The sequence below is a fragment of the Diplodia seriata genome (genome assembly GCF_021436955.1).
Source record: "Diplodia seriata strain FDS-637 chromosome Unknown scaffold_3, whole genome shotgun sequence".
Taxonomy (NCBI): Eukaryota; Fungi; Ascomycota; class Dothideomycetes; order Botryosphaeriales; family Botryosphaeriaceae; genus Diplodia; species Diplodia seriata.
In genome coordinates this window covers 3,197,708-3,221,114 of record NW_027117310.1, presented here as the reverse complement: position 1 = coordinate 3,221,114, position 23,407 = coordinate 3,197,708, and the positions used below count along the sequence as shown (strand labels likewise).

Sequence of the window (23,407 nt, the reverse complement as noted above, 5' to 3'; positions counted from 1 at the left end):
GAGCGCGTGTGCGAGACGCTGGGTTGTCAGAAGAGCCGCTGGTGCGAGATTCGCAGGTCAGAGATTGAAGGAAGAAGGATGGATGGAGGTTAAAAGAAGAGCAGAAGGAGGGGGGGGGGCGGAGGGTTTTATATGCTTCCAACGCAGCTGCCAAGGCTACACTCGGTAACGAGGGGGCTAGTCCGTTTGGAGCGAGAGCGGCTTCCAGCAGGCGAAGTGAGGTGCGTCTTTTGGCGGGAAAAGAAGCCGCTGTTGCAAGAAGGAAGGCACGGTGGACCCGGCGTGAGCCGCCGCGCCGGCAGAGCAGCACGCTCAGCAACGTGGCCGCCAGACGTCGAAATCAGAGCCACAAGGTTTGCAGGCACGCACATGGAGTCGCAGATCGGCTTCCCAGAAGGGTGTGCTGCGATGGGGCACGATGTGAGGTGGGAGTACCGTGTGGGCACGCCGACGACACGCCTTTACCCTGCCACGCTCGCAATTCCAGGCCTCACCTCGGCTTAGGTACGCCTATCCTACGCGTCGGCGATGTTCCGCCAGGTTGGCCACATGGTATGCTACAGTAGCAGTAGAATGCCCCTCTCACTGCGAAGCTATCTGAAGCTCAGAGGGCCTGAGCTGCTTGCAAGCATTTCTACGCCTCTGCTGCCGCTACCGTGCGAAGGCCACAAATGGTGCCTCACAGGAGGGAGAAGCGCCCCTGGAGGAGCAATGATATCGCGCTTCAGGCAATGACAGCAGCATCGGTAACCCACGACTACGTCTGCGCTCGCATGTTTGTGAGGGGACATTGCGAAAGCCACACTCAGGAGAGACCATAGCACGACATCTTCGATACTTTGTCAGTTCTTGGGAGTCAGTGGGCCGCATTCATCATTTCTCTGTGCAGAAAGACACTTTAGTGGGAGGCGACTCTTGTACTTGGCCAAGGAGACGAGTCTTCTGCATTGACACAAGCTTTGCGCCCACGATGAGTGCAAGCCTGGAGTGTGCCGTGCAAGATTCGGCGCGCAAATTGATGGATTTCCATGCCGAAGGTTGCAGTCGTCAAAGTGAGGTTGGCAAGACGAGATGAGGTGAGGTGCAGGTGCAGGTGAGGGTGTGGGGCGCGAGACCGGCGGCGGACAGGGGTGCACGGTTGCAGGCGGGCTAGCGGCGGGCGTAGGGCTGAAACATGGCCCGGGCACGACAGCCGCCTTCAGCGCCCGCGTCCAACGTCCGACTGCCGCATCATCACCGCCCGATGCAGCATCGCTGAAAGAACGCGCCTGTCCTCTGCACCTCGGAGCCCCCGCGCCGCGTTTTGCAAGGACGGCTTCCGCGGATGATGCGCGTGACTTGAATCGAGCTGTTCAGTAACTCCGCGGCCCAAGCACTCGTAACCACTGTGTCCTGCGTCGACGGCGCGGCTGCCTGCCCGACGCTCCCCCGGACAGCACCCGCCTGGCCTCACTGCTCCGCATAGCCCCCGCCTCACCCTCTGCAGCCATGCCGGCCGCCATAGATCCCGCCGACGATCTCGCCGCTGCCGTCCAGCAGGTCCGTTGCCCCTTATTGCTGCTGAATCCAAACTCATCGTGCCAGATTACGCTTTCCTCGTCCGACGCCGACTCCATCGACCAGCTGGCCCCTCTGCTGAAGGATGCTCGCAACGATGGCAACCGTGCCGGCCACATCATCCAGGCCCTGAACCAAGTGTCGGCCGCCCGTGAGTCTGACATCGAGCGCATGTGCAACTCCAACCACCAGGAATTCGTCAACTCGGTCAATCAGCTTCTACGCGTCAGAGAAGGCACCGTCGATCTGACTGCCGAGATCCTGAACCTGAGCCAGTCAATCCAGGCCAGCACCGAGAAGCTTGCCGGCCAGAAGAAAGCGCTCGTCGACTCGAGAGGCGTACGCCAAAATGTCGACGAGGCGACAAAAGCACTCAACGCCTGTCTGGAGGTTCTGCGTCTAGCCAACCAAGTCCACGACCTCCTTGCCAAGAAGAGCCATTATGCTGCTCTGCGTGCCTTGGATGAGTTGCAGAACGTCCATCTGCGCGAGGTTTCCCGCTACAAAATCGCCGAAATGATCGAAACGTCTGTCCCGGCAACCCAAAGACTCATCGCCGAGGCGGTCATGACAGATTTGAACACCTGGCTGTATCGCATTAGGGAGGCTTCGCAGTACATGGGTGAAGTGGCTTTCTATCACACCGACATGCGCCGAACACGGCACGAGGAACGCATCAAGGCGGACGAGTACCTCAATAAGTTCCGGCTGAACTCGGCCATTGAGCTTGTTGCCGATGAGGGCGATGAGTTTGACATCCTTAACGACGACGAGACAGAGATCAAGGTTGATTTCTCTCCGCTATTCGAGGCAATGCACATTTACGAGACGCTGGGTCGCAGCGACGAGTTCCGTACAGAGTATGCAGCAACAAGAAGAAGGCAGAAGGAGCTGCTCATTCCAAGCTCATTGAACCTTCTAGATGAAGAAGACGGCGATTTGAGCAGCTTTTTGGAGAGTATTGCCGGCTTTGCCATTGTTGAGAGGACGACGATGAGAAAGACCGAAAACCTGCGCACAACAGTTGATGTAGGTCCACGACAGCGTGTGTCTCTTTGGAGCAGAAACTAACAGCTACCTTAGGTTGACGAGCTTTGGGACTCCATGTGTCAAAGCGCTATTGCGCTGATCACAAATGCGTTGCACACCGTTGACAGCGACGAGAAGCTGCTGAGAATTAAGGGCCGGATTGCCCTGTTTCTGCAAACGATGGAAGTGAGTATGACCACATGGCCTGTGTAACGAATTACGACTGATGTTCTCCTCAGAGCTGGGAGTACTCTGTAACTAGCATCAATGCTTTGCTACTCACTCTGTTTGAGAAGTATTCCCAGCTTCTCAAGAAGCGCTTCAGCGAGGACTTCCAGGAGATTGTGTCGACCGATGACTACATGCCAATGCCCATCCAAACTCCCGATGAGTATGATAAAGTGGTCAACGTCAGCTGGTACACGTCGGAGAAGCCAAACGAGGAGCTCACGTATGTGGTCTCACCCTGCAATCAGTGAAACCCGCTAATCCATATGCAGCTTCCCTTGCGTGTTGCCATTCTCACAGATGTATCCACTGTGTTGCATCGATATCCGCAATTTCCTCAATCAGATGTACCTGTTCTCCGACGACAACTTCCAGCGCTCCACGGTCATTGATGAGACTCTTCGAAAGGTAATCGCACTTTATTCCAGGCTTTCAAGTACACATACTAAGCGCTTAATAGTCTCTGGACGATCTCCTGTGCTCGAAGGTTTGCCAGATGCTGGTGGATCGCCTCAGCTCGCAATATCCCGGACAAATTGTTCAAATCCTCACAAACCTGGAACATTTCGAGACTGCCTGCAAGGAACTTGAAGTTCTCCTCTTCGAAGCGCGCTCGTCGAGTGCAGCTGCCGGTCCCATCGTTCTGAATGCAACGGAGGCATTCCGCGCCGGCAAGAAGACGGCGGAGAAGCGAATCTTCGAGCTGGTGAACAGCAAAATTGACGACCTGATTGAGACCGCAGAATACGACTGGTAGGGACCCCATGAATATTTGAAGCCCAAAGCCATAGGATGCTGACTCGAAGGTCTTACCACAGGGAATCCACCAAGCCCGCGCCCGAGGTCAGCAACTACATGCAAGAGCTAACGCGCTACCTCTCCAACATCATGAACTCGGTCCTCCTCGGCCTGCCCGCCGAGATCAAGGAGCTCATCTACTTCGACGCGCTCTCGCACGCGGGCGCCATGATCCTCTCGCTGCCGCTCGACGACTCAGTCAAGCGCATCTCGCCCGCCTCCATCAAGACGCTCTCGCAGGACGTCGAGTTCCTGTCGTCCTTTGTCGAGACGCTCAACAACCCCATCCTGCGCGAGAACCTCGACGAGCTGCTGCAGACGGTCACGCTAATGCAGACCGACGACCAGCTCGAGTTCTTCGACGTCTCGCAGCGCAACCGCAAGTACGGCCGCGTCGACCGCGAGCACGGCGCCATCCTGCTCGAGAAGGTCACGCAAGGCCAGAGCGTCGTCGCCGATACTAGCAGGGCCGGCAAGCTTATGAACAGGATCGGTTTCGGTAGGGATTAGAGTGTAGTAGCGTGCATGTGTACGAGGGCTGGCTGCAGCGCGGGGAAGGCGAGGAGAGTTGTGGAGTCGGTCGTCTTCGAGATGAATGCGCATCATACTGTACTCTCTGCTTGAAGTTTATTCGTTTACATTGCAGTTGGTTGTGACTCACGTAAAATAGACAGAAGCTTAAGAGACAATATTATTGACACGTCCCTTCGAAGTAAGCACCGCTGATGGCTGATGGCTTGCTGTACCGCCTGTAGCCCACATTCACGAGCGGTCCTTCAAGCGCACCGGCCAATAGAAAGGGAGGCCGGAAGCGTTGGAGCTAGCAGGGTCATTTGAACAAGTTCATACAAAGAATCGTATTTTCGTTTGCTCCGAACGCTGAACTATTCTTTGCAAGGGACGCTCTATCGAACGGGAGAACCTACCGACCATTGCCCCAGCACTTTTAACCTTTTTTGATGATGCCATTTCCCCAATTTTTTTTCCATTTCACCTTCAAGGATATCAAACCACCATTACCATCCCCTCTTGGCCAGTCTCTCGCCCTCGGGCATCTTCTCCACGTTCAGGCCGACCATGGCCTCGCCCAGGTCCATGCTGACGTCGGCCAGGACCTTGGGGTCGCGGAAGTGGGTGACGGCCTGGACGATGGCCTTGGCGCGCTTCTTCGCGTCGCCGCTCTTGAAGATGCCGGAGCCGACGAAGACGCCGTCGCAGCCGAGCTGCATCATGAGGGCGGCGTCGGCGGGGGTCGCGACGCCGCCGGCGGCGAAGTTGACGACGGGCAGGCGCTTGAGGGTCGCCGTCTGCTTGAGCAGGTCGAAGGGCGCGCCGATCTCCTTGGCCAGGATGCGTAGCTCCTCGTCCGACATGTTGGCCGCGCGCGCGATCTCGGCGTTGACGGTGCGCATGTGGCGGACGGCCTCGACGACGTCGCCGGTGCCGGCTTCGCCCTTGGTGCGGATCATGGCGGCGCCCTCGCTGATGCGACGCAGGGCTTCGCCCAGGTTGCGGCAGCCGCACACGAAGGGCACGCGGTACCCGTGCTTCTCGACGTGGTGCACGTTGTCGGCGGGGGTGAGGACTTCGGACTCGTCGATGTAGTCGACGCCGATGGCTTCGAGAATCTAACTCGTCGGTTAGCCAACAACGGTCCCATGGTACGGCTTGTGCGGTGTCGGATGGGAAGCTTGGCGCAGCCATTGGCGTAGGCAGGGACTTTTGCTTGGCCGGAATTGGTGGCTGGATATTTCCTCGGCGGCCCAGAAAAAAATCTCCAGGCCACGTACGGGGAAGTGGCCAACCCAGGCCCTGCACAGCAATATACCTCCCCAAACCAATGCCGTAATTCTTGTACGAGTGCGAATGCGAGGGATCTGAAGACTCTTTCGGCGAGGATAGAGGGAAAAGCGGAAGTCGGAGGCGGGAGCGGGAGCAGCGGAGAGGGAGGAGGCGGTGGCGGAATGGTCTTCTCTTCAGCGTACCTGGCACTCGACGAAGTGGCCGATGCGGGCCTTCGCCATGACGGGGATGGTGACAGTGTCCATGATCTCCTTGATCATCTTGGGGTCCGACATGCGTGCGACGCCGCCCTGGGCGCGGATGTCTGCAGGCACTCTCTCGAGCGCCATGACTGCTGCTGCGCCAGCTTCCTCTGCTATGCGCGCCTGTTCGTGCGTCAGCGGAGAGTTGCCATTTTGGGAAAGCAATTGAAGCTGCTGGGTGGCTAGCACGCACCTGCTCAGCATTGACAACATCCATGATGACTCCGCCCTTCAGCATGCGGGCCAGGCCGGCCTTGACCTGGAAGTTGTTGGCCTGGCCGTCTGCTGCGGCGCCAGTGCCGTTGGTGGTGGGGAGTTCCGAGGCCATTGTGTTAGCTGTGGTGGCGGACGAGAGCTTGGGGGGCGGAGAGAATTAAAGGGCGGGGAGAGAGAAGGAGAGAAAATATGCAGCTAGAGAAGGTGTATTATTTACGAAGGGAAAGAGTCGGGACAGTGAGTCACTAGCAGCCGGCTACCCGCGGCGTCAACGGCGACACAAAATCGAATGTCGTTGACAAACCAAAGGGCGCGCTGCAGCAGCGATAGCGGGAGCCAATGCGCTAGTAGAGTCGCGGGAGGGATCTTGCATACTAGCAGTGGCCGGCAAGGTGCGGCAGCACGCGTCCAGAAACGGCCACGTCTTGTCAGCGGGAGCCAAGACTGGGGAGCACCGAGGAGGGGCACCAGCTGCAGGGGCCGCAGAGCGACACGGCCCGAAGCTCATGACGTGGGTTACCGCCCCGCCGAACCCGCCCGGCGACGCTGCCCGCGGAGCTGCCAACATGCCGCATCTGCCGCTTCCTGACGAGTCCACCTGAGCCTCCACCGTCTTCGATCTTCCGCATCCGCCTGCTTTCCCTTTCACTTTCCGTGCCTTTCCCGTCTACCCGCCGCAAAACGACCAAACATGGCATCCCTCCGTCTGCTCCGCCCGCTCTCCGTCGGCTTGACCGCGTCCGCCCTGCTCGCCGCTCCGCTCCTTTCCCGTCCGTCCTCCTTCCGCCTCTACTGCGATGGCGCCACCGGTCGGTCCGCCGTTTCCTCCCGCGACTGGTCCTTCGATCAGTACTCGCGCGAAGCGCGCACCCCAATTGTGCGAAAGGGGCGCGCCAATCCCCGCATCTGGCGCCAGATCAGCTCCGGGAGCATAATAGGTACGTTAGTCGGGAGAACCCGGATCTCCACTTTCCCTCACCGGCTGTTCGTGTGGGGTTCGGAAGGGCGTGCCGGACAAATAAAGCAGTGGCCGTCTCGATTGGCAGCTTCTAGAATTGTCGTTGCCCTGGAAGTACTGCTGGGCGCCGCTTCGAACATTGTGTCGGAAAGAACACGTATACACGCAAGCTTTGACGACCACTTGAGTTCTACCGCTGGAATATCAGTGGTAATGCGAATAAACGGCAGCGCGTGGCATCACATGGAGCATGGAAGTATGGTTAGACGCTGACGCTTGCCGTGTGTTTAGGTGTGATCGGTGGGCTGGCAGTTAGCACCTTCTCCAAACCATTGGCACTTCTCATTGGACTGCTCGTCTTGGGCAATCAGGTAGGCTTCCCACGCGTTGACCTCACATTCCCCCCCTCTCTTGAATGAAGACTAAACTGATTGGACGTATTTTCCAGTTCCTCGAATCCCGCGGCATCCACATCGTTCCGTACAACAAGATCCAGCAATACGCCAAGGGGATTGACGTACGATCTGCATTACAAGACAACATTGCTTTCAAACTGGCCTTTGGATCCACTTTCACACTGGCCGCGTTTGCCGAGTTCTGATGGGCTTTTCATACAAGTTTAATGAACACGATATGTACGACCACGCAAAAATGGCTGGGATGGCTGTTATGAAGCTTTCAGCAATGGGTTCGGGTGCATCGATACGATGGTATTTACACAGCCTAATTTATGAAATTCTTCCATTGCCCTTGAGGCATTTCTGGATCCAGTCACTTGATAATCCGCTGTGTAGTCACCGCAATGGCCGCGCACGCACACACAGTGCTTCATACCACGGGAACCGGTAGCGATGGAAGTCTGATACACTCATACACAGGGGATCAATACAACACCAGGCTGCCCGTGGCCTTTCGAAATCACAGTCTCCTTGGCGCAAACCATTGATGAAGTCCTGCAACACGCAGTCGATCGGCCGGCGCGGCCCCGATGAGCACCTCGGAAACCGTCCGCAAAATCCGAACAGAGTGGAGGCCAAGCTACTATTGTTACACATTCATATGGATTACATACCCTAGTATATTTTTTTTTCTTACTAGCCGCGCCGCTTCATCTCCTCGTGCTTGCGAATCGCATCCTGGAACATCGACCGGCACGGCACTCTGCTGCCTAGACGAGCACACAGTAGGAAAGCGCCGCTCAACTTCCGGTGCAGCGAGTAAGTCTCTTCCGGCGGTGGCGCCAGACGCTCCCGAACCATGGTGGGGATGAATCCCCGTACCCTGTCGGTGATTGTCTGATCTCTGAAGTCATACACGGCAGGGCTATCCGCCTTGAACGGTTCAGCCAGCGTGAGAACCGAGTCAATATGTGCGTTCAGCATGGCCGAGGACTCTGCGCCTGTAAGATAGCCGAGCTGGATCGAAAGATCACGGATGGTGTTGCGATCGTTGCGAGATGCGGCGATGAGTACATTGACGTACGGCTCAGTGAACTCCAGCGGGTAGTCGCGGGAAGCTCCGAAGTCAAGCAGCTCGATCTTCCTGTCCTGTGCGTTGTACAGGAAATTGGTCCAGTTAGGGTCCGTCTGCATGAAGCGGAACTCGACTAGTTCGCGCAGACACAGCCGGAGGATGTTCGTGCCGATCCAATCCCTCTCTTCCTGGCTGATAGAGGACAGCTTCGTGACGCCCTTGCCGGACATCAACTCTGCCGTCAGCACTTCCTTGCCAGAAGCTTCGGTCACAACAGCCGGCACTCGGAACGTCTCTGTTTCATCAACGAGAAGCTTCCTGAAACGCTCCTGGCACTCGGCTTCACGGACGTAGTCACATTCCCAACCCAGCTCTGTGCGCGCGTTGGCTATCGTCTTGTCGAGAAACAGGCCCGCCGGAAGGAGCCGTGACGCCGTCAAGAGGAGCGAAAGATTGCTCAAATCTGAATCAATCGAGTTGGCAACGCCCGGATATTGGACCTTCACCGCCACGGCTTTCCCGTTCGATTTGAGTACAGCCTTATGTACCTGGCCAATTGATGCTGCCGCAATGGGAACATCCTCGAAAGACTCGAACAAGTCTTTCCAATCCTTGCCAAGGTTGCTTGCGAGGACCTTGTTGCGTTGAGACGCGGGCATGTAGTCCGCACTATCTTGGACTCTCTGCAGGACATCGTGGATCTGGGGAGGGAGCATCTTGATGTCTACCACAAATTCAGCGACTCAGTTGTTTTTATGCCTTTCAGCTCTACGACTTACCTTGAAAGCTGATCATTTGGCCAAGTTTGAGGGCTGCGCCTCGCATTCTCGAGAGCTTAGCCACAAGCCTTTCCATATTTCCAGCGCTAAGCATCAAAGAAGCACCAGTCGCCGCTCCGCCGGTGACGCGGCGCAAGCTCTCACCAACGGCACCAAATGCCATGCTAGTTCCGAGACCGGCGTACTGCCAAATTCTACCGAAGCGGGACGAAGGGACACGAGACTCTCTCAACTGGTAAGCAGCCCTCTCTGGATCGGCGCTTATCTCTTGAGGGATCTGCCAAATGTTAGCAGGTCAGTGTCATGCCTCAGGAACCATGTGCGGAGGTACCTCTGCTGTCGAAGGAGCATTTGCGGCCTCCTTCGCGATTTCTTTTGCTAGATCCCGAACGTCTATATGGTTTGCATGGGAGTCTTTCCGCTCCATTGCCTTGGCGGGCTGTGGTGGAGGTGCTGGATCCGTTGCATCGGAATCGCGAACATTGAAAGTATCTTGGTCCTTACCCTCGGCGAGTTTAGTGTGGTCGAGGGGGGTCCGGCGAGCAAACTTCATTTCCAATTCCTTGTGGCGATCAAGCCCAGGCTTCCTTGCGCCGAGCATCCGTGCCACTCGGGGAGAATGGAAAACGTCTAGGTTGATGCCTTCAGGGGCCTCCTCCTGTTCAGGAATAGCCTGTTGTTTGGGCACTGGTTCCTGCTCGCCATGCCTCTCTGCAGAATAGTAGACGTCGGCGTTGATCGCACCATCGTCAACCTCCTCTTTTGATCCTTGCACCGTCTCAGAGATTTTGGGGAGCTTGACCCGCGGCAGGGACGAAAACTCGCGGCTCGTCTTGCCGGAGCGAAATTGAAAAACATCTGCGTTTGGCTCAGCTGTCAGATTGCCCTCGGAATCAGCCGATCTGCCAGGAATCTGAGATTCCGCTTCGCGCTGGAGTATCCTCGCCTCCTCGCCCGAGAGATGGTCCGCCCCGCCAGGTGTTGGTATGGTAGATTCCGAGGAACTAACAGGCCGGATGCTTTCCGTGCCAGCAGCCTTCTCTTGTGCAAGCGGTGCCTTCGCAAGCTCTGGAGTGGGGCGAGACGAGAAGAAGTCGAACTTTTCCGAGCTGGCGCGCAGGTCTGCGTCCGATGCTGGTATCGTGCCGTCTGCCAATGGTCTCCTGTCCGCCGTCTTTTGGGTCACGTCGAGCTCATCCTTGGGCGGAGGCTGGTGCACAGCGTTGTGTTCCGATCGGTCATAGTGGTGGTCCTGCGCCAGGCCCGATTTCGGCTGGATTGGGGCGTCGTCACCCTTCACGGTACTCCTGCGAGGAACATGTTCATCAGGCTCGGCTGATGTTGACTCGGAGCGGGTGTAAGACGGCGGCGGTTCATTGAAACGTTGTGACAGGGCAATGGCAGCGCGGGCAGTGACGGTAACGCGATCGGTCTGGGTCTTGACGGCTCTGGCGAGGGACGATGTCTGGGTATAGACGTCAAGCTGGTGCGAGCGTAGAGCTACGTGCTGCTTGGCGACAGCGCGTGTCGCATTGAACAGCTTGGCCGCGTCGAGCAGCCGTCTGCCAGCCATTGGTGTGGAGGTTCGACGGAAGTGTGTTTGCTACCGGGTTGCCATGATGGGGAGGCCTGGGAGGGCTGGTGGAGGTCAAGGAATTCGGCGGAGCTCTGTGTCCGATTCGAAGGCTCGTGCGTGAGTGGTGAGTCTTGCTCGGTCGATCAACGTCGTCATGCCGCGTTCCCGCCGCCCAGCCTTACCTACACGTGATGCCAATAAAACAACATCTAGGTACTCGCGCTGCCTGTCTCGCTGTTCCGCTATTGGTGCGTGCTACCTGTTGGACTCTTGAGTCTGTCTCTTCATCAGCACTATGTAACATACTCCCTGGTCCCGCTGCTGCCCGTTTTCGCTGCTCTCTTCCCATTTTCGAGCCGATTCTACTTGCCCGTTTCTCCGGATGTCTATTCCCTAGAGCCTCGCTGCAGATGTCAACCGTTCTATCCAACCTCTGTTCAAATTTTCCTTGCTCTTGATTTTCCTCTCGTCACCATGTTCCCAAAATCTTGCCAGGCACTTCGTCCCGCCTAGCCTCCAAGCTATCTGATACCCACGTTCTGATTCTGCTGCACAGCACCTCTCCCCTGTCCCCATTTCCTTGAGCATCCTCCACCCACGCACCCTCCGCACCGCCGCACCCGCCCAAGATGAAGATTGCCTGCCTCCAATATGCGCCGGAGGTAGGCCAACTGCACACCAACATGGCCAAAGCCAACGTGCTCATCGACGACGCCATCGGCGCGGGCCGCACCGCCGGTTTGGACTGGCTGCTGTTGCCGGAGCTGGCGCTGACGGGCTACAACTTTGCCTCGCTCGAGGCCATCGCGCCCTTCCTGGAGCCGACGGCGGCGGGCGCCTCGACCAAGTGGGCTGTCGACGTCGCGACCCGGCTGCGCTGCCACGTTACCGTGGGCTACCCGGAGCAGGCCGCCGACGGCCACCGCTACAACGCCACCGTCACCGTCTCCCCCGCAGGCGAGGTGCTGGCCAACTACCGCAAGACCTTCCTCTACTACACCGACGAGACGTGGGCGCACGAGGGCGACCGCCAGTTCTTCTCGGGGAACCTGGGCGCGCTGGGCCCGGTGTCGATGGTAATTTATATATCCACCTGCCAACCCCAAACAAACATGAGTTTAACAATCACGCAGGGCATATGCATGGACATCAACCCGCACAAGTTCCTCGCGCCGTGGGAGGCCTACGAATTCGCCCGCGCCGCGCAGGCCGCCGAGTCGCCCATCGTCGTCCTCAACATGGCCTGGCTGACGCGCCTCACGCCCGACGAGCTGATGCTCCAGCGCGCCGACTCGGACAACGAGACGCTCGCCTACTGGCTCGAGCGCTTCTACCCGCTCATCAACGACAGCGGCGCCGACCGCCCGCCCGTCGTCCTCGTCATTGCCAACCGCTGCGGCGTCGAGGCCGGCGCCGTCTACGCCGGCACCAGCACTATCATGAAGATCGAGCGTGGCGAGGTCCGCATTTACGACATCCTCGGCAGGGCCGAAGAGAGTCTGTTAGTCGTAGACTTAGACCAGGTGAGTTGAGTTGTTGGGCTGGCTGGGCTCCCCATGTGGCTTTCTCGTGTGGGCTTCAGAGGCGGTTGCCCGGGTTTGGGGTCAGTGCTAACGTGATTCCTACAGTTACCGAAATTCGTCGTCACTAATAATCGTGAACAAGACAAATCAAACCCGTGAGCATATGGAAATCGCGGGCGTTTGAGGTGATGACACCGAGCTGTCAGGGTCCGTTTGAGCTTTGGCGAGGGTAGGGCGTGGTCGATGCGGCGTGCGCGACGAGCTAAAAATTTACGGGCCTGTTGTACTCCCTCAGGTCTCAGGGACGACGAACTCCTACACCGGGCGCTCCGAGTGACACCAGTACGCATGAATTGGACCGGCAAGTAACTTCATTCGCACTTGCGTACAATCCATATGTTCCCCTGCTCATCGCGCCCCGAAAATCATGCAAAGAAAGCCAGAATGTGCACCCGTCGACATCAGGAGAGAAAGAAAGCACTTCATAAATGTTGCTTGAATTTTTGTCCCCACCGGACGACTACCGGTCATCCACCCATTGTGTAATTGCTTTTTTTTGCAAAACTTTCGCCCAGCCGCCACGAAACCCCGTGTCAAAAAGGTCAAAAGGTATCGTACGTGAGCATCGTCGGTTGCTGAGGCGCTGATCCGGACTTCAAATCGACTTGAGAGCGGATGAGGTCGAGGTAGCAGGTGTCGGCGAGTAGCTTAGATGCCGATGCGGGTCTTGCGCCAGTGCCTCCTCTTGGCGTTGTACCTGTACAGTGGTGAAAAATGTCAGCGATGCTGTCCTGTTGCTTCCCGTGCCCGACCGTAGGCAGTGTTCTTCCATCCGTTGGACTTCCTGGGGATTCGGCGGCGAGTGCGACGAACCTGATGGTGTTGCCGGTCCTGAGGCGGATCCACTGGGGGATGGGGCGGTTCTGCTTCTGCGCCTTCGCAAGCTTCTGCTTGGTGCGGAAAGACTTCTGGCTCTGTATTTGTCCTCGTGGTCAGCGCACGACGTCCGGCGACAGCAGGCCGCAGCGAGCGGCTCGACGGGGATCTGCGCGTACTGGCATCTTGACTGTTCGTGCGGCGTCGTCCGATGTCGATGGTGGGTGTTCGTGGTTGTCGTCGCTGGCGAGAGTCGGGAGTTTCGCCGTGGGTTTTCGCGGTTGTGGGCCGAGATAACGCTAGCCTGTTCGGGGTTGGCGCACGGCTGCCCGAGGCCGCCACTCTCACAACGGCGAGGCCCATGAACACTGTTACAGCGGCGCAGAGACTCTGATCGGTGGTAAGGCAGCTGTTATCGCAATTGCGCTACCACCGCCTGCACTGGAATCATCCATACCGTAACGAAACCAACCTCTAAGCTCTTGATATTTTTGCCGCACCCCCGTTCAATGCTAAGCGAGCAATGGAATGCTAGAGCGACTGTGAATCGCTAACCAAGAACACCGTCATCATAGTCGAGAATACCATACTCAACGGCTCGAGGCAGACCAAAACAATCGCTAGAAATCTGTGTTCGCCATCCGCATGCAAATGCTACCGAATTTCCCTATGCAGCCCATCTGGTATCCCTAAGCGCCTCTCCGTCTAATCGTCAAAAGTGAGAAAGAAACCAACCCCCTGATATCCTGCCCAAAGCATGGAAAATCAATTCGACCCCTAGCGCTGCAGGTCTCGGCACTTCTGCCAGAAGTTGCTCGATATGGTCTTGGTGCTCAAGCCACCGCGAGCCCTGGTCACCGTTAGCACTTAGCATTCTCGTAAAGTGGATTCTAAGATGACTCACGCAACGACCATCCTCTTGAACCACAGCCTCTCCTTCTCAGGTACCTTCGGTGCCGGAAAGTCTGGTGCACTGAGTGCGTCACCTATCCATGCGCCCACCCGTGGGTGCTTTGTGACGATGCGCCGCAGCGGTAGCGTGACCTCCTCGAGACTGGTGCGTTGGGCTTCACCTGCTATGTTGAACACGAGCACCTTCACGAGAACTGCACCTAGCGCTTCGAATACTTGATCGAGTGCTGGCTTCACCGGCGACGACACGTCATTCGATACAGTAATGAAGGATGCCCAGAAATGAGCGGCAGCACGCTTTGGTAGAACGTCCGGCCCTTGTAGGCAGCGAATGGTGAACATGAAGACGAACTCAGCGGCCTGCGGCGGCTGTCCAAGAAGTATCAAGGCGTTGTGGCGGAGAATCTGCTCCAACACCTCCACGCAACTGTGCGCAACGTCTGGCTCTGTAGATGGCTCGGGAATGGACTGCATGATACCCATGATGTGTTCAACGAGCAGTTGGGCTGCTTGAGTGATCGGCGTGCCATCTGATTTAAGCTGTGAGGAGTACGCGTTCAGGAAGGTGCACATTGTTGAGAGGATCAGCGTGAGACGGGGTGTCTCGGCGGTTGAGCGTTGAACGAAGCTCACAAAGACCTGCGGAGGGAGGACAAGAGGTCCAGGCGTCCGCTCGGCAAATCCACTTTTGAAGACGGTGCAAATGGCCTCATTCACTTCGCCGAACTGCCCGAAGACGCTGCTTGACTTAGTCATATTTCGGTTGGAGACGCATGCAGGGGAAGACTCACTGTGTCATCATGTCTATGCACTTGATGATCCGCTCCTGCAACTCAATTCCGGCTGGCTGGGTGTTCCAGAAACTCGCAGTCGAGACATCTTCCGCTTCTAGATCAATGACCTCCGACTTCTCTGAGTCTTGAGATTGGAGGGCCTTACCCATAGCAGAAATGCAATGAAGTGCTGTGCAAGCTGCTTGTTCCGCCTCTAACGGCATATTTTGACTCATGCTCTCGAGAGCCTTGCGCACGTCTTCCTCGATATATCTCAGAAGCAAGCCAATGTATTGACAGCGTTCCTCGTCCGATGGTATGGCCTGTAGGATGGAGCAAATGCCGTTTATGACCTTTTCCTTTGTATATCTATCCGCGGTAGGGGAGTCCATGAATGCTTGATAAGCGCGCAAGAAGTTTGGCAACTCCGGGACAAGTGCTTTCCTACAAGCGGAGCAGAGGAGGGCGATAGCCTTGGCGGAAAGTATTGCTGTCTCTGGAGAAGTGAGGGCGGAGAAGAGCGAATTAAGGGGGGCGACAAGGAATTCCTGGCGTCGGATGAAGAAGTCGGCATAGCGACCAAGCAAGTCAACTGCAGTACGTCTTGTCTTGGTGGGAACTCCAGGGGCGAAGACGTCTGTGGTGAGCAATGTGGATCCCAGTAGTTGTGATAGAACATCCTGACAAGGTATTCTCCTAGCGGCTTCCTCTGACATCGCCTTAACGCAAAAGAGAGAGGCCTCGACTTTCATCCAGTCTTGCTCCTTGATACTGTTTAGAGCAATACCAACAAAGCCATTCAGAATCTCGACGCCACAAACGCGGAACGTGTCGCTGAGGAAGTCCATCACATCGGTGCGAAAGGAAGCAAACGCTTTGACCGTATCGTCGTCCCAACGCTTCAAGCCCTCGGGGGGCGGGATGTGGATCTTCCCCCAATACTCTTCTGCCGCTTGAAGCAAGTGGCTCTTCATGACGGGCGAGAAGACAATATCATCGTCGATAGGATCAGCCATTTCGGCAGCGACGTTACCCCAGAACTCTAACGCTTGCACAGAAGCGCTTTCGTCTTCCACGGGGTACCCCGGAACCTTGAGGATTTGGTGCATCAGAACTATCCCCTCGTTAGCATGGACGAAAAAATAACTTCCAGAATGATTCTTGTGCGGGCGCTAGACTTGGCGTAGTTGCCGCTCACTTCGAAAGCTTTTCAAGGAGGGGGGGGGGGGAGAGCGACGGCCAAAACTTACGAAGGATGGTTTGCCAGTCATCGGCTGACTCCAACAAGCGATCTAGAATAGCTGCACCGAAAGCAAGCAACAGGGTAAGGAATGCATCCGTGTCAGCATCGCCCTCGAGGATGCTGCTCATTTGCTGTTCGCCCCAAGGGCTGGTGATCAAATTATGAATGAGCTGGATGTGCTCTGCTTCAAATAAGCTGCCTCCCCTCTTTCTTAAAAGCTCTGCGAAGCCTTCGGAAGAATTGTCCGGATCAGAATGCATGCAATGAACTGCCGGGACGATGAGAGATTGGATGAGCTTCTTGCGTCGGACCACATTTTCCGCTTCGCTCTTAGTACGGGTGACAAAGTAGGCCCATTCAACCATGCATCCCATGCCCTCTTCGTGCATTCTGTCGGATGAAGGACCTGCATATTGAATAGCATGACGTATGATAGCGACAAACTCCTCGGTGTTCTCTTCGATGCGACCTTCGATCTTGGCTAGGACGCTGGCACCATAAGTCGTCCGTTTGACTTCTTCTACCAGGTTGCTACCGAACCAGAGAAGAACGACAATTTGCGGGACAGCTAAGCTGCCAACAAGTTGATCCACCGGCGGATAATGGTCGAGGTCGCTTGTTAAGACCGCTTCCCCTTTTACGAAAGAGCAGACCAGCTGACGCGCACAGTAGTCCCAGGTTACGTTACCGTTGAGGAAGAACTGGACCAAGGTAGTGCAAAGCTTCCGCGTCACAAGGTCCTTTTCGCCTTCGGAGACGAGCTTCACGAGCCATCCAATGAGTCTGAAAAGGAGCTCATTGGCGGCGCCTTCGTCGAGAGATTGAGGATCAGAGGTCAACTTGACAGTGAATGTCAGGGCGCCGAAGAATCGCACGTTGATGTCGCTGCTTCCGAGCAGAGCGTCGGCGATTTGCCATGCTTGAGGGGACCTTTGAAGTAGCTGAAGATTCTTTTCTACCTGGCTGATGGTTTCAGGATCTCCAGGCTGGTAAAGGCGCTTCACGAGGTCTTCGACCTCAGCAATGGATGTGACGCCGGCCATGATTGTTGCAGACAGTCCCCGTAGTTGGTCCTAGCCCGAATCGTCCTGGAGGGGCCCGATTTTTAGTACGGGTTCCAAAGCGGGAAAAAGGCGCTCGATGCTCGTTTTCGAGCGGGTGGCACACCGCACAACTGACCGGGGACACTTTTCACAGTGCTGAAAGCAGGCAAAAAGAGAAGGCAGGGAGATGCATAATTCGACAATCAGGAAAGCGACTCACTTATGGATTGCGCGGGGTGCTCAATAAGTCAGAGAAGTTGGCAGAGCATTCGGGCGGAAACAGGCGGCTGATGGTGTTTGCGCGGCAAAGGAAGGATGCCGGTCAATGCCAAAAGTGGTTGTCAGCAGCTGCGAGGCTGCAATCCCGGCGCTGGCTCCGCAAAATTTTTTCCGCCCGCGCAGTTTCAGACTCGCAAACCGGGAAAGTGTGGGAGTCGAGAGCCGCGGCGGGTGAGCATGGCCAGGCGCTGGCAAGCGGGCGAAGATTTGTCGAAGGCGTGAACAGGAGCAAAGCGGCGGGCGTGCGGGCGTGCGGGCGTGCGGGCGTGCGGGCGATAGGCGTTTTGTTTGCAGGGTTTGCAGCTGCGACGGGTGCCTTGGCAGCTGCGGCGGGGCACTGCGGCGGGCGGCCGTGCTCCAGGTGGCAGGCGGCATGCGTCGCCGTCGCTCGTCATCTCTGGCTCTGGCAGCTCCAAACTCCCCCACGCCGCCCGCAACCCGCATGCAGTTCGTGCGCTTCTTCGCGCGCAACGCCCACCCTGTCTCCAGAAAACCATATTCTAGCGTAGCTTCGCTCCTTTTCAAACGACCCTTCCACTCCACCATCTTAAGACGGAACACTGCCGACATGGAGACCGTTGTGACCACCGAGAGACTCACGCATCTGCGTCGATTGATGCTGGATAACCAGATTGATGTGTACAGTACGGCCATGTGCTTGAATCCTCGCCCTGCGCTGTATGCTGATGCACCGTCTCGCAGTTGTGCCCTCCGAAGACAGCCATCAGTCTGAGTACATTGCGCCGTGTGACGCCCGCCGAGGTCTGACGCCGCCCCAACCGCGATGATGCCCGCCGTCGATGCTCATACATCGCATATAGAATATATCTGCGGTTTCTCGGGTTCTGCGGGAACCGCTGTCATCACCCTCAACAAGGCCGCTCTCGCCACCGATGGTCGGTACTTCAACCAGGCTGAGAAGCAGCTGGACAACAATTGGGAGCTCCTGAAACAGGGACTGCAGGATGTTCCGACATGGCAGGAATGGTAAATACTGCGACATGTTTCTCTAGAAGCATAACGCTGAAGGCTGCAGGACCGCTGATCAGTCCGAGGGCGGCAAGATCGTTGGCGTTGACCCCCAGATCATCACTGCATGTGAGTGCGCCGCCTGAAAGAGACGTTGGTCTCGAAACTGACGTGGCGTCAGCCGATGCACGCAAGCTCGCCGATAAGATCAAGAAGAAGGGCGGCGCCGACTTGAAGTCGGTCAGGGAGAACCTTGTCGACATTGTCTGGGGCAAGTCTAAGCCTGCGCGCCCGAACGAGAAGGTTCAAGTGCAGCCGTACGAGTTTTCCGGCAAGGAGTTCAGTGAAAAGCTATCGGACATACGCCAAGAGCTCAGCAAGCGCAAGAGCGCTGGCTTTGTCGTCTGTATGTTTTCGTGACCGCTTTGCGTGACCTGATGCTGATTGTTGTTAGCGATGCTCGATGAGATTGCTTGGCTCTACAACCTGCGTGGAAACGAGTTCGTCCTGTCCACCTAGCGTGCCTCTACTCTGTACTAACAGAACCAGTATTCCATACAACCCCGTTTTCTTTTCCTACGCCGTGGTCACTCCGGAAGCGGCTACCCTCTACGTTAATTCTGATAAGCTTACCCCTGAGGTCAAGACTCACCTGGGAGATTCTGTCGAAATCAGGCCATACGACTCCATTTTCGCCGACATTGAGGCCCTGAGCCAAAATGCCACCTCCACTGGAGAAGATTCGGAGACTCCCGCCCAGAAATACCTGATCTCTAACAAGGCATCATGGGCTCTTGTCCAGAGCCTTGGCGGCGATAAGAAGGTTGATGAAGTTCGCAGCCCCATTGCTGATTCCAAGGCAGTCAAGAACAAAGCTGAATTGAACGGCATGAGGGCATGCCACATCCGAGACGGAGCAGCTCTGATTGAGTATTTCGCATGGCTCGAGGATCAGCTCATCACTAAAGGCGCTAAGCTCGACGAAGTTCAGGCTGCGGATAAGCTCGAGGCCATCAGATCGTAAGTAAACATCTTAGGGCATTATAAGCATGACTGCTTACCGCTTCGCAGGAAACACGACAAGTTTGTCGGCTTGTCATTTGACACCATCTCTTCTACCGGACCGAACGCTGCCGTCATCCACTACAAACCTGAGCCAGGAAACTGCTCGGTTATCGACCCGAAAGCAGTCTACCTGTGTGATTCTGGCGCACAATACCGTGATGGCACCACAGACACGACGCGTACGCTCCACTTCGGCGAGCCCACGGAAATGGAGAAGAAAGCCTACACGCTCGTACTCAAGGGCAATGTTGCTCTTGAGAGGGCGAGGTTCCCCAAGGGCACAAGCGGCTTCGCTCTCGATACACTTGCCCGCCAATTTCTGTGGGCAGAGGGTCTGGACTACCGCCACGGCACCGGCCACGGCGTCGGTTCCTTCTTGAACGTTCACGAGGGCCCCATTGGAATCGGCACCCGCGTCCAGTACTCGGAGGTCCCGCTTGCTGTTGGAAACGTCATCTCGGACGAGCCAGGTTACTATGAGGACGGCAACTTCGGCATCAGGATAGAAAACGTCATTGTGGTTACCGAGGTCGACACGACGCACAAGTTCGGCGACAAGCCGTACTTAGGCTTCGAGCACGTTACCATGGTCCCCATGTGCCGCAAGCTTATCGACGAGTCGCTTCTCTCGCCCGCCGAGAAGAAGTGGCTCAACGACTACCACGCCGAGGTCCGCGAGAAGACGGGCCCGTACTTCAAAGATGATGCGCTCACGACGAAGTGGCTGGAGAGAGAGACGCAGCCTTACTAGATGCTGTGTTTAGGGGGATGGTATAGAAGGGGCCAGGGATGAACAAGTCAAGAAGCAAGTACTGTATGACGGTTTGGTTTGGGTTGGGTTAGATATCATGTACTGTTAGTATTGCATGTTTAGATTGGAAAGAAAGGGAACAAATCACCTCAGCGCCTGCTTCTTGTGGGCCGGCCAATACCTGGTTCACTGATCCAAGCTCGAAATATCAACATCATCCCTGCAATTGTGGAGTCAAGGCGGCACCCGGCCACCGGAAGAAGGCATATAAGTAGTGTCAGGCCAGTGGTGAGGTTGTTATTCCAGGCCGCAATAGCCCCCGTTGGATTCGGTTTATTCATGTCTGGATAAAGTAATAAAAGCAGGGCTATTTAATAGTGCCCAAGCGGCTCGGAGCGAGGAAGACGAGGGGCAAGGGTGAGTGTGTGAAGAACAGAGACAGGGAAGTCTAAGCATTTCAGGAAGTCAATCGCACAGTGCAAATTGATCAACATGAAAGAACACGGTTTGACCCAGGAGATGCCAAGAGGACGGAACCATCATGTACTCTCATATAATGCGTGATGAAAGCCGAAGTCTGAGTGTAGCTGTTCTTCACGGGATCTATACTGTGGTACAAAGCACGGATTGGTTATCAACAGAACAGAAATCAATTCAGCGCTCCTCCCGGGATATCTGACACCAAACCGCCGCATCCAAGTCATCCTTCTACGCAATTCCTTATGCATTTGCCTATTGTTCGCAGCTCATGCCGAAGCGGCAACGTTGCTACTGCTCCTGCTCTTAAGATAATCCTGCCTAAACTTGTTCTGCTCGGTCTCCTCGCCGCGGTTCAGCGGCGTCCACTTGGGCTCGTCCTGGAAGAGGCGCATCGCCTTGGTGTACTAAATTCCCCCCGTCAGCGCGCCTTCATCCTTCAGCACTTCCAACTACTCACGTTCTTCTCGTCGGTGGTAAACCGATGGTAGATGCCCGCCGGCATGATCATCAAATCGTGCTTCTCGAGCCTGATGCGCACCCACTCGTCGCCCTCGCTGCGGACATCGAAGTATCCGGCGCCGTCGAGGATGTAGCGAATCTCCTCATCCTCGTGCAGGTGCTCGGAGAAGAAGTTCTTGACCTTGGTCTCGTATTCGGGCAGCGTCGTCGGCGAGATGGTCACCTCGTCGCGGTTCTTGTAGTTGCGCTCGGCCGCCAGTGCATCGACGGCGTCCAGCGACGGGTAGTGGAAGTAGCGGATGCCCAGCGCCTCGAGGTAGTCGGCCGGGACGTCGCGGCCGGAATCGTGGGGCTCGCGTTGGTCGCCCTGTTGTGGAAGAGTGTCGGTGTTAGCGGCCGGCGTTTGGGCGGCGTTTGGGGGGCTGGAAATGGAGGGCGGGAAGCGGTACCGGAAGGTTGTCGAACCAGTAAGCTCTCATGATGGAAGTGTAGTGTTTTGCTTGCACGCTGGATGATGGGTCGGCGGGAGGGTTTGGGAGGAGAATTGTGACGAGCGGGGGCGGCGGGCTTGGGCATATATTTTTGAAGACTGAAGGGCGGGATGACGCCTTTTGCAGATCTGCGTCAGCGTCAGACGCCTGGCCGCGCTCCGTGCCTGCGCTGCGCTGCCCCTCACTCACACCCTCTTCCAACCCCCGCATTCTGATTGGTTGCGCAGCGCCAGCAGTCTTCAGGGATCATCTTACGCAATGCACCTTCGAGGATGATCAATTGTGGTATGAGCATGATAGTATTTGCGGCGGCTGTAGCCAACTGAAAATGCCGCTTGGTATAATAAGACATCGCTTCAGTCACATGGGAAACAGCAAAAAGCCTCTACGTCCTGTAGTCGCCGTTGATGGTGACGTACTCGTGGCTGAAATCGCAAGTCCAGTACACGGCCTCCTCACCAGCCGTCTCGCTCAGTCTGACCAAGATCTCCAGGTCCTCGGCCTCAAGGATCTGCGCCGCACGGGACTCATCAACCTTTTCAGGCTCGCCCTTGACAAGCAGCTTCAGCTCCTCGGAGCCATCCGTCGGCACGAAGCTGACGCTGGTCTGGGTGGGAACAACACTGTCGACACCCTCGGCATAGCCCGTGGCACACAGGATGCGGCCCCAGTTAGCGTCCTTGCCGTACAGCGCAGTCTTCACCAGGGGAGAGCGAGCGATGGTGGATGCAACCTTCTTCGCGTCCGCATAGGTGGCAGCGTTGGTGACCCGAATCGTGACGAACTTGGTGGCTCCCTCGCCATCGCGGACAACGAGCTGGGACAGGTCGGCAGCGAAATCGGTCAGGATCTTCTCAAACTCGGCGTAGCCAGTGCTGGAGGCGGAGCTGATCTCAGAGCCGCCGGCCGCGCCGTTGGCCAGGAGTGCAACAGTGTCGTTAGTGCTTGTGTCGCCGTCGATGGAAATCGAGTTGAAGCTCTTGGTGACGGCAGCAGTCAGAAGTGGCTGCAGGGCCGAAGGAGCAACGGGAGCATCAGTGCAGATTATTCCGAGAAGAGTAGCCATGTTAGGGTGGATCATTCCAGCACCCTTGGTCATGCCAACAATCGAGTACGTGGTGTTCGGGGAGCCGGGGAGGGAGAATTGCCGGGAGAGGAGCTTGGGGAAAGTGTCGGTGGTGCAGATAGCGCGAGCAGCCTTGAGCCAGTTGGAGTGGTCGTTGCCCAGACCTTGGTGGGCTGTCGGGATTTTATCGAGGATCTTCTGGATGGGCAACCTGCAAGTTGCTGTTAGATGCATCAGCCAAGCGGACAGGACAACACGGCATACCGCTGGCCGATAACACCAGTGCTCATGACGATGCTCTGGCTGCCCTTGCCGTCGCTTTCGCCAAAGCACGCGTCTGCCTTCTGGCCCATTGCAATTGCATCCTCAATGCCGCCCTTGCCAGTGACGGCATTAGCACAACCCGAGTTGATAACCACGGACCGGATGCCTGCACCGCTCCTCGCCTTGAGCATATCCCTGCTGACCGTCACCGGCGCAGCCTGGAACTTGTTGGTGGTGAAAACAGCGGCACCCGAGCAAGGCGTCTCAGAAGCGATCAGAGCAAGGTCGTCGAAACGCGTGTTCGAAGCCTTGACGCCGACGTGTGCGCTGGAGGCGAGGAAGCCCTTGGGATAGGTGCCAGAAGTGGGAATGTACTTCTGCTTGGCCGGAGGGATGGAGCCCTCGCCGGGAGCAGAGTAGTTGCGCACCATGTTCTTCATGGCGGGCATGAAGCGCTGGAGGGTTGAGGGCCGGGAGGAAGCCATGTTGACAGCCCTGTCACTGTCCGTCAGCTCTCGGTTGGCAGTGAATGGAGGCCCAATTGGATGAGGAAA

The 23,407-nt window shown here is 56.7% G+C and overlaps 8 protein-coding genes across 8 annotated transcripts; 3 read left to right on the top strand and 5 right to left on the bottom strand.

The window, feature by feature from the left end:
* Positions 1-1,488: 1,488 nt before the first annotated feature.
* Positions 1,489-4,122, top strand: SEC15 (Rab GTPase-binding exocyst subunit S15; the record flags this gene model as incomplete). Its single annotated transcript, XM_066775133.1, has 7 exons — positions 1,489-1,539; positions 1,585-2,586; positions 2,641-2,772; positions 2,826-3,037; positions 3,087-3,222; positions 3,275-3,567; positions 3,621-4,122. The coding sequence occupies 7 exons, from the start codon at positions 1,489-1,491 to the stop codon at positions 4,120-4,122; spliced, it is 2,328 nt and encodes a 775-aa protein (XP_066635252.1).
* A 506-nt stretch (positions 4,123-4,628) lies between these two features.
* SNZ1 (Pyridoxal 5'-phosphate synthase subunit snz1) lies at positions 4,629-5,985 on the bottom strand (the record flags this gene model as incomplete). Its single annotated transcript, XM_066775132.1, has 3 exons — positions 4,629-5,240; positions 5,598-5,780; positions 5,851-5,985. The coding sequence occupies 3 exons, from the start codon at positions 5,983-5,985 to the stop codon at positions 4,629-4,631; spliced, it is 930 nt and encodes a 309-aa protein (XP_066635251.1).
* A 1,940-nt stretch (positions 5,986-7,925) lies between these two features.
* SLS55_003660 (uncharacterized protein) lies at positions 7,926-10,656 on the bottom strand (the record flags this gene model as incomplete). The annotated part of the gene is made up of 3 exons (XM_066775131.1): positions 7,926-9,028; positions 9,084-9,360; positions 9,415-10,656. The coding sequence occupies 3 exons, from the start codon at positions 10,654-10,656 to the stop codon at positions 7,926-7,928; spliced, it is 2,622 nt and encodes an 873-aa protein (XP_066635250.1).
* A 632-nt stretch (positions 10,657-11,288) lies between these two features.
* SLS55_003659 (uncharacterized protein) lies at positions 11,289-12,191 on the top strand (the record flags this gene model as incomplete). Its single annotated transcript, XM_066775130.1, has 2 exons — positions 11,289-11,735; positions 11,793-12,191. 2 exons carry the CDS (start codon positions 11,289-11,291, stop codon positions 12,189-12,191), a joined length of 846 nt encoding a protein of 281 aa, XP_066635249.1.
* Positions 12,192-13,835: 1,644 nt separating this feature from the next.
* Positions 13,836-17,029, bottom strand: PDR6 (member of the karyopherin-beta; the record flags this gene model as incomplete). Its single annotated transcript, XM_066775129.1, has 4 exons — positions 13,836-13,908; positions 13,963-14,709; positions 14,762-15,857; positions 15,994-17,029. The coding sequence occupies 4 exons, from the start codon at positions 17,027-17,029 to the stop codon at positions 13,836-13,838; spliced, it is 2,952 nt and encodes a 983-aa protein (XP_066635248.1).
* Positions 17,030-18,095: 1,066 nt separating this feature from the next.
* Positions 18,096-20,093, top strand: SLS55_003657 (uncharacterized protein; the record flags this gene model as incomplete). Its single annotated transcript, XM_066775128.1, has 6 exons — positions 18,096-18,295; positions 18,345-18,406; positions 18,459-18,683; positions 18,732-18,777; positions 18,827-19,297; positions 19,349-20,093. The coding sequence occupies 6 exons, from the start codon at positions 18,096-18,098 to the stop codon at positions 20,091-20,093; spliced, it is 1,749 nt and encodes a 582-aa protein (XP_066635247.1).
* Positions 20,094-20,839: 746 nt separating this feature from the next.
* Positions 20,840-21,511, bottom strand: ADI1_2 (1,2-dihydroxy-3-keto-5-methylthiopentene dioxygenase; the record flags this gene model as incomplete). The annotated part of the gene is made up of 3 exons (XM_066775127.1): positions 20,840-20,977; positions 21,031-21,399; positions 21,482-21,511. 3 exons carry the CDS (start codon positions 21,509-21,511, stop codon positions 20,840-20,842), a joined length of 537 nt encoding a protein of 178 aa, XP_066635246.1.
* Positions 21,512-21,908: 397 nt separating this feature from the next.
* Positions 21,909-23,338, bottom strand: ECM42 (Arginine biosynthesis bifunctional protein ArgJ, mitochondrial; the record flags this gene model as incomplete). Its single annotated transcript, XM_066775126.1, has 2 exons — positions 21,909-22,800; positions 22,854-23,338. The coding sequence occupies 2 exons, from the start codon at positions 23,336-23,338 to the stop codon at positions 21,909-21,911; spliced, it is 1,377 nt and encodes a 458-aa protein (XP_066635245.1).
* Between the last annotated feature and the right edge of the window lie 69 nt (positions 23,339-23,407).